Genomic DNA, 14,319 nt, shown 5'->3' with positions numbered 1-14,319 from the left:
GTTCGAGACCAGCCTGGTCTACAAGAGCTAGTTCCAGGACAGGCTCCAAAGCCACAGAGAAACCCTGTCTCAAAAAAAAAAAATCCCCAGAAGATAATAATGTGCAGCCATCATTGAGAACCCTGATCTGATCAGCACCTCCACCATGGGATAGCAGGTGATGGATGGGTGGGTGGATGTGAAAATGGGCAGATGACTGGAGAGATGGCTCAGCCGTTAAGAACATGTATAGCTCTCCCAGAGGACCAGAGTTTGATTCCCAGCACCTACATCTGGTGGCTCACAGTGGCCTGCAATTCTGGCTTGAGGGGGACCTGACACCTCTGGCCTCTGTAGACACTTATGAGCATACACACACACACACACACACACACACACACACACACACACGAGTGTGCACATCTACATATAATTAACAAGGGGCTAGAGAAATGGCTCAGTGGTTAAGAGTGCTTGTTGCATTTGCAAAGGACCTGACTTTGGCTCCCAATACCCACTTGGTGGTTCACAACCATCCATAACTAATATGGGATTCCCCTCTGTATGCTGTGAATATGTTTTATTAACATCGGTTAATAAAGAAGCTGCTGTGGTCTATGACAGGACAGAATATAGCCAGGTGGGAAATCTGAACAGAGATACATAAAGAGAGTAGGCAGAGTCAAGGAGATGCTATGTAGCTGCTGAAGGAGAGGACACGTTGGAACCTTGCAGGTAGGCCTCAGCCTCATGGTGATATACAGATTAATAGAAATGGATTATCTTAAGAAAAGAGCTAGCTAGTGATGCTGGATTCCCCTCTGTATGCTATGAGTATGTTTTATTATCATTGGTTATTAAAGAAGCTGTTTCAGCTAAAGCCTTAGTAGATTAAAGCCAGGCAGGAAATCCAAACAGAGATATTGAGAGAAAGTAGGCAGAGTCAAAGAGACACAATATGGCTGCTGAAGGAAAAAGATGCCAGCTACTAGCCAGAACCTTACTGGTAAGCCACAGCATCATGACGATACACAGATTAGTAAAAATGGGTTAATTTAAGACGTAAGAGTTAGCTAGAAATATGCCTAAGCTATTGGCCAAACAATGTTATAATTAGTATAGTTTTTGTATTATTTGGGTCTGCGCAGCTGGAAACAAACAAGCAGTGTCTGCCTACAAGCTAGGAATATGCCTAAGACATTGATCAAACAGTGTTGTAATTAATGTGTGATTATTTGGGTCTGGTCAGCCAGGAAACAAAAAAGCAGTCTCCATTTACACATAACTCCATCTGGAACCTTCTTCTGACTTCCTTGGGCTCCAGTCATGTATCCGGTATATATACATGCACTCAGGCAAAACACTTGTGCATGTGGAATAGATCTTTTAAAGGGCAGATGGTAGACAGTTGTGTGATAGACGGATGATTGACAGTCGATAGATGAGGCAGATAAGGACAGATGAGGGATGGATAGAAGATGGATGGGTGGGTAATGGACAAATTGAGGATGGATGCATGGTAGGTAGATTCACTGCACTTTTCTGGGGTGCTAATCACCCACTACAACATAAAGGTGTTTGACCTCCTGATCCCTGAGGTGCTGGAGTGTCTTCCCATCCATCTCATGCCCGGTGTTACCAGAGCATGCAGGTCCTGAGCATCACGCAGCAGCCCTTCAGCAGCAATCATTCTTCCTGTCAGAGTCATCACTAGTTGCCGTGCCTTTGAGCTGGAACATTTAAACTGGTCCACGAGAATGGGCTGGATGCTTTCCATCTGCTTCCAGAAAGCTCCCATCTGTGAAATGAGCATGAGAAGCAGGCAATGGGGGAATCTCATTCAAGAAAGAGTTCTGGCTAGTGTTTGGGAGTCTTCCTTTACTCCCACCAGAGATTCTCAACCATTCTGCACTTGAAGTGGGTTTATCTTAGCAGTGATTATGCCCTATGGTAGGCCCTCCACTTGGCCCCAGCTACTGGGGGCATATTACAGAGGTGTTTTCAGCAAACGCAGGGTACCATTGACAATAAAAGTTATAAGCACAGTTTAAGGTCCAGATAGGTCACAATTACTCCTTGGGAACATGAGAAGTGAGACAATGAGACCCTGGGAGTTCCATGGTCTCCCCAAGGAATTAAATATAGCCTAAAAATAAAAACTCAGGAGGCCACTAACTATTAGTCACTGTTCCAGAAATACAAAAGAGCCAAATGGCAGAGAAGATGCTGACCGTGAAATCATTCTGCTTTTGAAATCTAGCTTCCCACGCCTTATCTTATCAGGACCAGAGCCAGGAATGGTCAATTCATGGTTTGAGATGTTAGGGGCTTCAAAGTGTGACAACACGGCCTATCTAAGCTTCAGCATCAAGGATGCCAGGAATTCTGGTGACTGTCCTTCTTGGCAGGCAGGTTTGTGTTAACTGTGTGCTTTGCTTGCTTACTTCTCTATCCCGAGGCAGAGCAACGGGACTAGGAAAAACCCAGATGTCACAGACAGTGAGCATCATTGGCTGTATTTAGTTCAGATCCCTTCAGGTATACACTGATCTTGAACGTAGGTACCACCATCCTGAGGGCTGATATCCCAGAGGAAATAAAAAGGAGGAAGCGAGGGGAACTCCAACATTAACTATTGATATGATGTGACCAGCTGCTTCACACTCTGCAGCCATGCCTTCTCCCACTATGAATGATATCCCCCTGAACTGTAAGCTGAACAAACCATTCCTCCCTAAAGGTACTTGGCATGTATTTGGTCATAGAGACGAGAAAAGTAACTGTGCCCCATGAATAAATGTCCCCCATAGTCTCAGGCATTTAAATGTTTGGTTCCCAGTTGGTGGCACTGTTTGGGAAATGTTTGGAGGTGTGGCCTTATACTGGAGGAGGACGTTAATTGTTTAAAGGCTTGTGCCTTTTTTGTTCTCTATCTCTGCTCCACCTTGTGGTCCAGGCTGTAAGGCCTTCAGCTTCTTGTTCCTGCAGTCATGCCTTCACATGGCATAAAGGACTCAGACCCTCTGAAACCAGAAGCCCAAATAAACTCTTCCTTCTTTAAGTTGCCTTCCAGCCTCCCAGCTTTCCCCGACTGTGTCTGCTCACATATGGTCCATCATCTCTTCTGATTGGACTCTCTCTGGCCTTCCAAGGAGCCTTTTCAGATCCTGATGTCCCTCTCAGCTTCCCTAGCACCTTTCCACAGCAGCACGGGAGCCAGATGGTCCTTGCTCACTGTAGCTGCCCCCAAGTCTCTTGAGCAAGGCCACGCTCAAGCAAACCTGATGCCCGCTGCCCAGCACAGGAGGTGCCAAGGGCACATATGCTTCACACAGATCCATGGCCAGGAGGCCAGGGAGTCAACAAGAGAAAGGCGTGCTCCAAGGAAGCCCTCTTCTGTGGCATGAGAAGCCAGTTCTGTGCAGCCGAGGTTTGGAGATGCTCCTAGAATCCACTCTCCTGTGGAGTGGCAGTAACACTAAGGGTTTAAAGGAATCATTGCTTTCAGTGATAAAACAGCCAGCTGAAAGTGTAAATGGATAAAAAGTTCCCTTGCAAATCTCCACTCTCTCACTATACCTTCTGGTCACCAAACATCCTAAACTGGGTCTCTGCCTCGGGACAAGACATGACAGTGCCACCTCTTTAATCTCGGCAATGTCACTGTGCAGAAATCAAGATCCCCATGGGAAGAAAGGGTAGCACCCACATTGTCTATGAGTTGCTCCGAGAGCTCTCTCTCCTTCCTCTCCACATCTGCCAGGGAGACGTAGCTAGAGTCACTGGTGCCCATTGGAGTCACTGTGTTCGCCAATCTGGCTTGAAGTCCCTTTTCTAACTCCTCCAAATCCTGGGGTGAGGGAAGAGAACAAAGAAACAAAGAGAAACTCAGAAAACTCCATTTCTAGGAGAATAAATGTTCTTATATTTTGGCAAATATTTTATGAAAATATAGCTCAACAATAATGAGAAGTTCTGGGCACAGTCTTATGGTTTGCTCTTGGTCCAGAGAGCTGGCCCTGTTGGGGGAAGAAATTGCTAGATAAGTCTAGCAATCTGAGTTGGATGTCTAGAACCCATGTAAGGATGGAAAGAGAGAGCCAACTCCACAGGGCTGCCCTGTGACCTTCACACATGGGCTGTGGCATGCTCACCCTCACCCACATCGTGCATCCATACACATAAAGTGAAAATGTATTTAAGGTATGAGGGGAAAATTCTTTTACTTCATACAGCATTGGACCTCAAGAACGAAGACTGATTTCCTTCTACATCCTCCATCCTCCTGAAACTGTACTTAGTATTTAGCAAACAATCAAATTGTGTCACGTCTTTCAATCATTACAAACTCTTAGATGTTGTGTGTTCTAGGGACTGGACGGAAATCTTCCTTCACTCATAAGTCATTCCTTGGGCAAGGATTATGTACTACACCTCAAAGAAGAAGTGGTATTGGTGGGTTCAAGGGCAGGAAGTGCAGTTTAGCTTGCCAAGGTTCTTTCTCTCTAGGACAGCATCTTCAGAGGAAGTCACTGGTCCCATGTGGTCTCAGCACAATGAACAGGCAGCACCGGCCCCACTTCTGTGGGGAGTCTTATGTGGCCCAGCCCTTCTCGTGATGACGTGGGCAACTGTGTCAGTTCTTAGATGTTGTTAGAAAGCAACATCCAGGTTGACAGCATTTCTAAGTCTGCAAAGGATCATGGGGTACTCTGTGTGGCTCCTTCAAAACCCAATGTGGAGAGGAGCTACGGTTCTAGCTTCTCTGGAACTGTGTTTTCAGGTAACCAAGGAGATGTGGGGCCAACTTCTTCAGGAGATAGGTAAAATGGTGAGACTGCTCACCTACAAATATCGGCTAATGAGACTACCAATCTCTCCCTACTCATCTGTACCTAATAAAAATGCTGGGGTGATGTGGGATTCCCCTCTGTATGCTGTGAATATATTTTATTACCATTGGTTAATAAAGAAGCTGTTTTGGCCTGTGGCAGGGCAGAATAGAGCTAGGCAGGAAAACTAAACTGAATTCTGCGAGAAAGAAGGTAGAGTCAGAGAGATGCAGTAGAAATGGGTTAATTCAAGATGTAAGAGTTAGTTAGAAATATACATGAGCTAATTGGCCAAGCAGTGCAGTAATTAATAGTTTCTGTGTGATTATTTTGGGTCTCGGCAGCTGGGAATGAATGAGCAGCCTCCGTCTACACTGAAGTTCCAGGGTACTGGTGGTAGTAGGTGCCCTCTATCTGAGTGAGCACACTCCCATCTGGTCCCGGCTTTCCTGTATATGTGTCTGTTCTTTCTTTACTCCCTTGCTGGCACTAGTTAGGGCTCCAGGACCCAAGCTGTAGGTCACTGCAAGTGTCCTTTCTACATATACATTTTCACAGTAGATCATACTGCATTCAAATGTATATTATAAAAACCATTTTATGCATTAAAGGTAAATACTTTTATGCATACATTGATATGATTTATTATTTTAACATTGAGTTACCTTGAGATACAGGCTAAAGACTTACATGCTCTTGTTTTGAAAGTATCTTCTGGTATAATTCATCATCAGGCTTCTTTTTAGGAAAAACATCCAGGAGGCATGCTTTAAGAATCTGAATGAACACCTGTTGGTAGGAGGGAAGTGACGAGAGAAACATCTGAGAAGGGCCCCTTCCTCTGACATAGTTATTGCTGAAGGAAAAGATTATATATATAATCATGGTAATGCATGGTAATGGTCTGACCTGGACCAGGTTTTATGAAGTTTCTAAAGAATATTTCTCTCTTTCCTTTCTTTCTTCTTCCCTTCTCCCCAGCTTCCTACCTTCCTCTCTTTCTTCTCTTTCCACAGATCCGCCCATCCTTATACTATTTACTCAGGGCCTGCACTGTGCAGTGCCCTTCCTGACCCCCATTTCCATGTGGACTTGCTCCCTCTTAAGAGAGTTAAAGACACCTCTAAAGAATTATGAGGTTCAGAGTCTTCCCAGACTCCTGTTTCCACAGGAAGAGATGCTCCATAAGCCAAGAAAGGCTTTCCCAGAATTGGGGATCCTCAGGGAATCCTAGAAGATACCATCTCCATGGTGTCTAGCCACTCTACTGCAGGAGACTTTTAGCCAGGTATCATGGTGGACCCCACTGTGATGAACATTCATACAGGAGACTGTAGATAGTCTCCCAGGGAAGGGCCACTGGTCCTCTGGGCATCATATACTTGGTTTTCTAAGAAGCGGTCACACAATTTTCTACTCCCTTGGCAATGTGTGCAGTATCTGGCCCCCTTACAGCCTCAGCTTGTGTTGCTGTTAATGGTAGCTACCAACTTAGTGTCTTTCCCTCACACAGTGCTCTCCCTACCCTGTGTACTTGGCAGGTGTGGCATGAGCTCATCTCTAGGCCACTCCTGCCCCAGAGAAGTGGAAGGCCATGTCTTGTCAGCAGCAATGGATGCTTCACCACACCCAGGGTCCAGACCTCACCTCATCACTCCCCTGATTCCCTATCTGTTTTCACCCAGGTCTGTGCCCTTCACACATCTGGGTTCTGTTCACACAGGGAGTCTCATATCCTCATCTGGTCCCCAGGTCAGGGAGAGAAAGCAAATGACTCCACCTACCAGGTGCTTCTCCCGTCTCAGTGCTGTGTCTATCTGAAGCAGGTCTTTCAGGAGAAGGCTGCGAACACATAGGTCAATATCCGCACTGAACCATAGGAGAGAAGCATACAGAGGTCCAAGGGTAAGAAGCCAGGATGAGGAAAGGATATTGGTCTCTACTTGGTCTTTGTGGTGGCCCTGTCTTCTAGTTCATCTTCCTCACATACACTCAGGATTAGAGAAGTCCAGACTATGGCTAGAAGCCTCAGCTGAGGTGACAGTGAGTGCCAAGACATAGCTCCAGGACAATGGAGACAAATGCATCCAGAGAGAGAGGGGGTTGGAGGAGGAGGCTCAGTATGTCTCCGCTAAAGCCTGTCCCTTTTGTCACCATGGACCACCTTTTCTCAGCACGGACATCCTCAGGCCTGCGTGACGGGCAAGGAAGTGACATTGAGAGCAGGGGGCTGAACTATTACTCATAGACACAGGCTGCCTTGGGGACCCGTTCCTTCCTCACACTTATCCACATTCCTCTGAAATCTGTAAATGCAGATGCGAGAATGTGGTCCAAGCTAGTCTCCCTCAGCCCAGGGACACCTCCCATGGCAACAGGCTCCAAGCCTTCCATTCTTGGGCCAAGGCTATCGCCTATTGTGGTGGTTTGAATGAGAATGACCTTCATAGGCTCATATGTTTGTATTCTTGGCCCCCAGTTGGTGGAACTGAAGGGGAAGCCCAGCCAATCACCTTGTTTGTAAGGCATGTCCCCCTTAGGCTAATATTTACTTATAAAATCTTGCGGGCCTACGGCCTGGCTGCTCTTTGTTTTCCTGCGTTACTCACTGGAACCTTAGATTTGTAAGTTCCCTTTTCTTTCCTTTATTAAAGCTGAATATTATATATATTAAAGCTAGTCGGATTAATCATAACTGCCGATCAACCACACCCCTTCATTTTGGCACCCCACATTGGGTGCCATTCTGTAGTGATGAGCTGCAGGCAGGCCTGCTTTTCATCCTGCCCGGCTCCTGCATGGTTAGCTTTACACCAAAATAACAACACACAAACTGTATTCATTTAAACACTGCCTGGCCCATTAGTTTCAGCCTCTTACTCACATCTTGACTAACCCATATCTAATTATGTATGTAATACCACGAGTGGTGTCTTACCGGGAAAGATTCAGCATATCTGACCTGGTGGCTGGCTCCATCGCATCTGACCCAGAGAGGAGAGGCATGGCGATTGCCCCAGGCATCTACCTCACTCCCAGCATCCTGTTCTGTCTACTCCATCTATCTAATTCCTAACCTATCAAAAAGCCAAGGCAGTTCCTTTATTAACCAATGAGAGTCTTCCATCATGGAACTATTTGTAAAGGATTGAAAGGTGTGGCCTTGTTGGAGGAGCACACTTTGAGTTTCCACACCATTCTTAGTTAATTCTGTCTTTGCTTCCTACCTGCAGATAAGGATGCCCCAGTTGCCATACCTGCCCGCCTGCTGTCATGCTCCCAACCATGGTGATCATGGACTTTAATCCTCTGGAACTATAGGCTCCAGTGAACTCTTTCTTCTATAAGTTGCCTTTATCATGCATCTTTTCATAACAATAGAGAAGTAACTAAGGCATCCAGGTATTCCTGGAACTTCAGGAATTACTCATCCAGTGTGGTGAACTTGGTGAGTTACTCTGCCTCTATTTGTCTTTTTACAAAATAGGGGAAATATTGCCTGATGTTTATGGATCACCGAATTTGGTCCAGGCCCTTTGCCATACAACAGAGGCTTAGCAACGAGCACAGGGATCAGGCCCTCAATTTCCTGGGACAGTTTTTGTAGATGCTGCAGGCTTTGCCCAGGGTGTTTGCTGCACCACAGTTGCTTGGACACACCAGTGTTTAAACAGCACTCCCTTGTCACCTCTCTCCAGGACTCAGGCTTGACTCTGTAACCCCAATCTTGACAAACGCTATGTGACCAATGGTAAAAGCATCTAGGCTCCCAGCTCTGACACTGTGTCTCTGTGGGTCCATGGCTGAGTCATTTGACTTTTCCGGACCTGCTTCCTCCTCTGCACCATCCACTGCAGTTCCGTTGCCCTGCACTTGCTCCTTACCTCTCACAGGCCAGAACCTCAGGGAAGCTGCCCACCCGCAGGAAGGCACAGTGGAGGATCCTGTCGTCACTGTAGGCTGAGTGCATGCTGGAAGAGGAGCTGCCATCTTCCTTCCCAGCCTGGCTCAGGCTGCCCAGGCTGCTGGCTGGTGAGGCCTCTGCTGGCTGGTGGGGTAGGTGGGGCAGGATGGCCGCTGCCTGTGTCAGGTTTTCATGCAGCGACGGGTGGGAGGATCCATCAGCCAGAGGCTGCGAACAGAGGAAACCTGACTGAGCTGACCATTGGGGTGAGTGTACACAGACCAAGCTTCTGCCCCAGGACCATGGTCGAGTCCACACCTGAGGGATCTAAGCATGGTTCCTCTGTTTCTGCACTTGTCACCATGGAACCAACCCTCTGTACCAGGCTACTACTTCTGAGCCATTAGGATCTGTCCCTAAACATCTCTGTACTCAGAGTTCCCATCTGCCAAGCCCATGATGATCTTTGGACAGCAGCCTACCCTCCCTTGTCTCTGCTGTGGCTGGCTCAGCCCCAGGAGCCCCTTTGACTATGTATGCTAAGCACCTGTCCTGATGATGGTCATGCTTGCCACAAGCCTCGATGGCTCCCACTGCCCACGGACAAGCCCGTGTCTCCTAACTAAGCCCAGTGTGACACTAGTCACAGTCTGGTCCCTGAAACAACTAAAAGTGCTTAGCTCTCTGTCTAGACCTGTCGCATGCTGCTGAGCCTGCCCACACAGGCTGAGCTGGTCCCTGTTCCAGACCTCTGCATGTCCTGCTTCTGGGCCCTTCTAGACTGAGCTGCCCTGTTGGAATCTGCAGTTGCTGGGGCTTGCCTTCCTTGAGGTCTGCTGGGTTCCTGAGGTCCTTGACCATTTTTCTATGTCCAGTTGCTGCACTGTGGGGGCAAGGGTCCAGGAACCTATAGATTTGCCTGGAGTGAGGATAGTGTGTGTGTGTGTGTGTGTGTTTGCGCGTGTGTGCGTGTATGTGTGAGTGTGTGTGTGTGTGCGTGTGTGTGTGCATGCGTGTGTGTGTGTGTGTGAGTGTGTGTGTGTGAGTGAGTGTGTATGCACGTGTGTGCGCGCGCGTGTGCGTGTGTGAGTGTGTGTGTGTTTGTGTGAGAGTGTGTGAGTGTGTGTGTGTGTGTGTAATTGCACCTCTTTATTTCTCTTCCCAATGTGACTACCTTGAACACATCTCCTTTCTCTGTTTTTCACTATTGTTGTCTCTTTAACGGCTTCCTGGGGTGGGTAAGCTCAGTTGTCCAGGCTCTGACCCTAACAACTCCAGCATCACAGCCAGATGCTGCTCATCCCAAGGCTTCCACAGGGAGTAGAGCCTGGGAACACCCTCTGCTGCAGAAAGTCGCTGACTGAGCAAACCATCATTGCGAGCCTTTCCACACAGTCTTGCCTGGAGCCCAAACAGCTGGTGAGGCAGAAGCACCCCCCCATATAACAACACAGCAAGAAAGGGCCACGCAGGAAAGGCTGAACTGGGAGTCAGAATGGCACCCTAGAGACTCAGAGCATATCTTCCTGAGGGTCAGGATGCCAGTCCTTTCCCAAACGCTCTTGGCCAGGACACTGTCCACAGGACACCTCATGGGCTCAGCCCCTCCCTCTCTTAAGGCTGCTTTCTACATAGAGCCTCCAGCCGATGGTCTCTGGTCACAGACACGGGTGCAAGACCTGTTGCCACGTGTGTAGGGTGGAGCTGGCCTCCTCCTGCAGGTGACCTTGAACAGCCCATTCACCTTCTGGAAATGCCACAAAATGGAAATGCCAACTGTGTGACAATCCTTCAGCCAGTATAAGTGTTTAGGAAATATAGCGTTTAGCATTAGCCCTGAGCCATATAGGTGAGACAGAGCTGGGGCCTGAGGCACCCAGAGGGAGGATAGCAACCCACGGTGGGGGATAGCTGCCTTGCAGATCAAGCAGCTGTAATTCCTGACATTTCTGTGGCCCTTGTGTGCCCACATAGAATGGGTCAGATTTCATGACCTGATCCATTACACACCAAACTTGCAGATAGGATGGAAACCCATTTCTGATCCCTGCTCTCCCACGGAGCCCAGCACATTGTGGAGTAAACTTCACTGCTAAGATGGGACTAGGAATGCTCACCCGGAACTTCTGGTTGATGGGATAGACAACCCTGGCTTTCAGTGCAAATGCTGTGATGTTGCTGCTCAAGGGTGGGTCACACTCCTGCAAACGAGAAAGAGAGAGTGAGTGGCAAAGTTAGCTTTCTGTCACCTTAAAGACAGATGGTCACAAGTCTCCAAAATGTCACATTCTACTGGTAACAGTGGACACAGGCAAGAACCACGACAGGCCATTTTGAATCTTTGCAAGAAGGATGGATGAGTAGATGGGTGGCTTGGTAAATGGTGGATGCAAGAACGAACAGGATTGGGGACTGTATGGGCGCATGGATGGATGAAGAGAATGGTGGATCTACCAATGGGCAGACAGGTGAGTGGACAGATGGGGGGGCTGAAGAATGGAAATATGAATGTGTGTTTGTACATATGCATGAATGTATGATGAAGGGAGAAATGAATACATAGGTATGTGTTCTTTTACTGAGATAAATGCCATCACCAAAGCAACTTGGGGAGAAAAGGCCAACTTCACCTCAAATATTACAGCGCACCAGGGCAAGAACCTGAAGGCAAGAACTGATGCAAAGGCCATGAAGGAACACTACTTACTGACTTGCTTTACAAGGCTTGCTCATCTGCTTTCTTTCTTTTTTTTTTTTTTTTTTTGGTTTTTCAAGACAGGGTTTCTCTGCAGCTTTAGAGCCTGTCCTGGAGCTAGCTCTTGTAGACCAGGCTGGTCTCGAACTCACAGAGATCCGCCTTCCTCTGCCTCCCGAGTGCTGGGATTAAAGGTGTGTGCCACCACCGCCTGGCTCATTCTGCTTTCTTGTACTCCAGGCCCACCCGCCCAGGATTATCACCACCTACAATGGGCTTGGCCCTCCCACATCAATTACCAATTTAAAAAGTGTCCCACAGGCTTGTCCACTTGCCAATTTGGTAGGGGCATTTTCTCAACGGAGCTTCCTGCTTCCCAAATGGCTCTAGTTTAATGTAGGCTGACATAAAACTACCCAGCACAGTATGTATAGGTAGGTAGATAACTGAACGGAACATGGACTTATGCATAGATATGTGGAGTACGGATGGATGAATAGATGGAATAATTTAATGAATGGATGAGTGAGCAGATTTGTAGATGGGTAGATTCATGAAGAGATGAATGAATGGATGGGGTAGGTAAGTAATGGATGTCTGTATAGATGAATGGATGGATGGGTGGGTGGATGGACAAATAGATGGACTATTAGCTTAAGATGTGTTACATTCATTTATGCTGTGGAATATTTGTTTAATGATGCAAAGATGAGTTAGATTCTTTTATGTTGCATTTGTTTAACTCTGTAAAGCTGTATTACTTTGCCTGTCTAAAACATCTGATTGGTCTAATAAAGAGCTGAACAGCCAATAGTGAGGCAAGAGAGAGAAATAGGCAGGGCTAGCGGGCAGAGATAATAAACAGGAGGAGAAATCTAGGATCAAAAAGAGAAGAGCAAGGAGTGAGCAAAGGAGAAGAGAGGAGAGGACGATGCCAGGGGCCAGTCATCAAGCTACACAGCCAGCCACAGAATAAGAAGTAAAGAAAAATATATAGAATAAAGAGAGATAAAAAGCCTAGAGGCAAAATGTACTTAAAAAGAAACAGGATGATTTAAATTGGAAAAGCAGGCCGGAAACAAGCCAAGCTAAGGCCGGCATTCATAAGTAAAAATAAGTCTCCATGTACTTATTTGGGCGCTGGATGGGGGGGGTTCCCAAAGAGTTAAAAAAATACACATACATAGACAAATGTTTGGAAAGACAGAGACAATCATTTAATTTAGATTCTTCAGTTTTGAAGTAATTAGGCTTTTAATACCTCGAGATGGATTAACAAGCATCTCCTGAAGGACCATGGACCATCTCCAACGGAGGAAACAACCACATAAAGTAACCGACCTTGGAGGCATTAGTCCTCACGTTCCACGGTGCAGCAGGCCCACGGAGATGATAACAACTGATGTATTTCTACTGGATGAGCTGGAACTTTCCTAACTCATAGGTGACAGGATAGTACTCAAGTCACATGTTACATGTATATGATTACACTGCACTCCACTGATGCAGATGATTATATATGCCAATTCAAATTGTAACAGTGTGGCACTGTGGGTATAAACACACAGGCAATGTTCACACGGGGTTTTGGAATAGAACCTTAAACAAGAAAGGAATGGCTGGGTCAGCCTCAATCTTCCCATTCAATCAACAGAGAGAGGCTCTAATATTCAAAGATAACAGGCAAGAAGCTTCCAGCTGACTTCCTGGGGCTGAGAAGACACTAGGCCCTGGGCAGCTGTAACACTGGTGCTCACCAGGGCATCACCTTCCTGAGAATCCACCTCTGACAGTGGGAGGGATCAAAACATCACTTGCCCTGTTCCCTGGCATGCTCTGCACTTCTGAGGGCTTTACTAAGTTGTACAGGCTGGCCTTGAACTTACGACCCACCTCAGCCTCCAAGCAGCTGGGATTACAGAGCGCACCAGATCTCATGGTCCTCTGCCGTTTAAAGCTTCATTTAACAGATGTGGAAGGAAAGGAGAGAAAAGGGATGGAATGGGAGGAAGGCAGGGTTTCTCCACCCACCCAATAGAGGACAGTCATGCACTGCTAAGATGTGAAAGGCAATGGAATGGGCAGTCATGACTGTGCAGGGGGCAGGCAGAGTTGGGGTGTCTGTGGAGGCAGGCACGATTTCAAAGTCTGGGTGGGACCCCTGCGCATAGTACTGCTGTAGGAAGCTCTGCCTGCGAGGATGCCCGTGTGGCTACCTGTATCCTCCAGGACTGGAGGGGAGGCCTGGCCTGCTCTGCCTGCTTTGGCTGGGAGATGGAGGACACGAGAGCCCTAGGAGTGTGGAGGCAGGGACAGGCAGCTCCTGCCACCGGACAGGATCTGGAGACCCCAGCTTTTCACAGTTCTCCTCACTGAATCTAAAAGCTCCAAATCTGATGGTTCCTCAGGAGATACAGTGATCCAGGGAATGGGTTGCTGTGCAAATTTACAAGGTAGAACCTCAGCCAAAAGCAGGCGGTTGTTCAGAAAATTGGTGGTGGTGTCACTGTGGAGAGAAAAGCCGTTTCCCCCATCGGCCCTAAGGTGTTCTTTTTAGTCCTGCACAGTTGCCTCCAGAGGCTACGCCCCTCCTCTTCATTAGCTAGGGTGAAAACAGAAGATGCTGGCTGTGGGGCAGCAGCCCTCAGAAACCTTCCGGAAGTTTCTGTGTGTTTTAATCAACAGGAGCTATTCATTAAACAGAGTTCATCTAAGTAGCAGCAGGACCTATCGCAAGGCTGAGGTTCTCTGTGCACAGGAGAGGTGGCTGGACTCGCCAGGCAGAAACACAGCAGATATTTAACTCAGCTCTGGGCAATCATTAGCCTGGTAATGGGCACCTGCCAGGCCCCGAGGTAGGCAGCAGGCTAAACCTCACTAGGCTGAAGAAAAATGAGATATCTCCCACT

The 14,319-nt window shown here is 47.5% G+C and overlaps 1 protein-coding gene across 5 annotated transcripts in view; it reads right to left on the bottom strand.

The window, feature by feature from the left end:
* The window catches only part of Evc (EvC ciliary complex subunit 1), a 38,766-nt gene that overhangs the window by 18,125 nt on the left and 6,322 nt on the right, over positions 1-14,319 (bottom strand). For all 5 annotated transcript variants that reach the window (XM_038337124.1, XM_038337133.1, XM_038337141.1 and 2 more), the window contains exons 3-8: positions 10,833-10,916; positions 8,696-8,943; positions 6,596-6,680; positions 5,502-5,600; positions 3,689-3,829; positions 1,619-1,777 (exon numbers count right to left, since the gene is read on the bottom strand). In XM_038337124.1, coding sequence (XP_038193052.1) covers positions 1,619-1,777; positions 3,689-3,829; positions 5,502-5,600; positions 6,596-6,680; positions 8,696-8,943; positions 10,833-10,916 — 816 coding nt within the window. The remainder of the gene's footprint in view (positions 1-1,618; positions 1,778-3,688; positions 3,830-5,501; positions 5,601-6,595; positions 6,681-8,695; positions 8,944-10,832; positions 10,917-14,319) is intronic.

The sequence above is a fragment of the Arvicola amphibius genome, chromosome 1 (assembly GCF_903992535.2).
Source record: "Arvicola amphibius chromosome 1, mArvAmp1.2, whole genome shotgun sequence".
Lineage (NCBI taxonomy): Eukaryota > Metazoa > Chordata > Mammalia > Rodentia > Cricetidae > Arvicola > Arvicola amphibius.
This window is presented reverse-complemented; position numbering and strand designations above follow the sequence as displayed.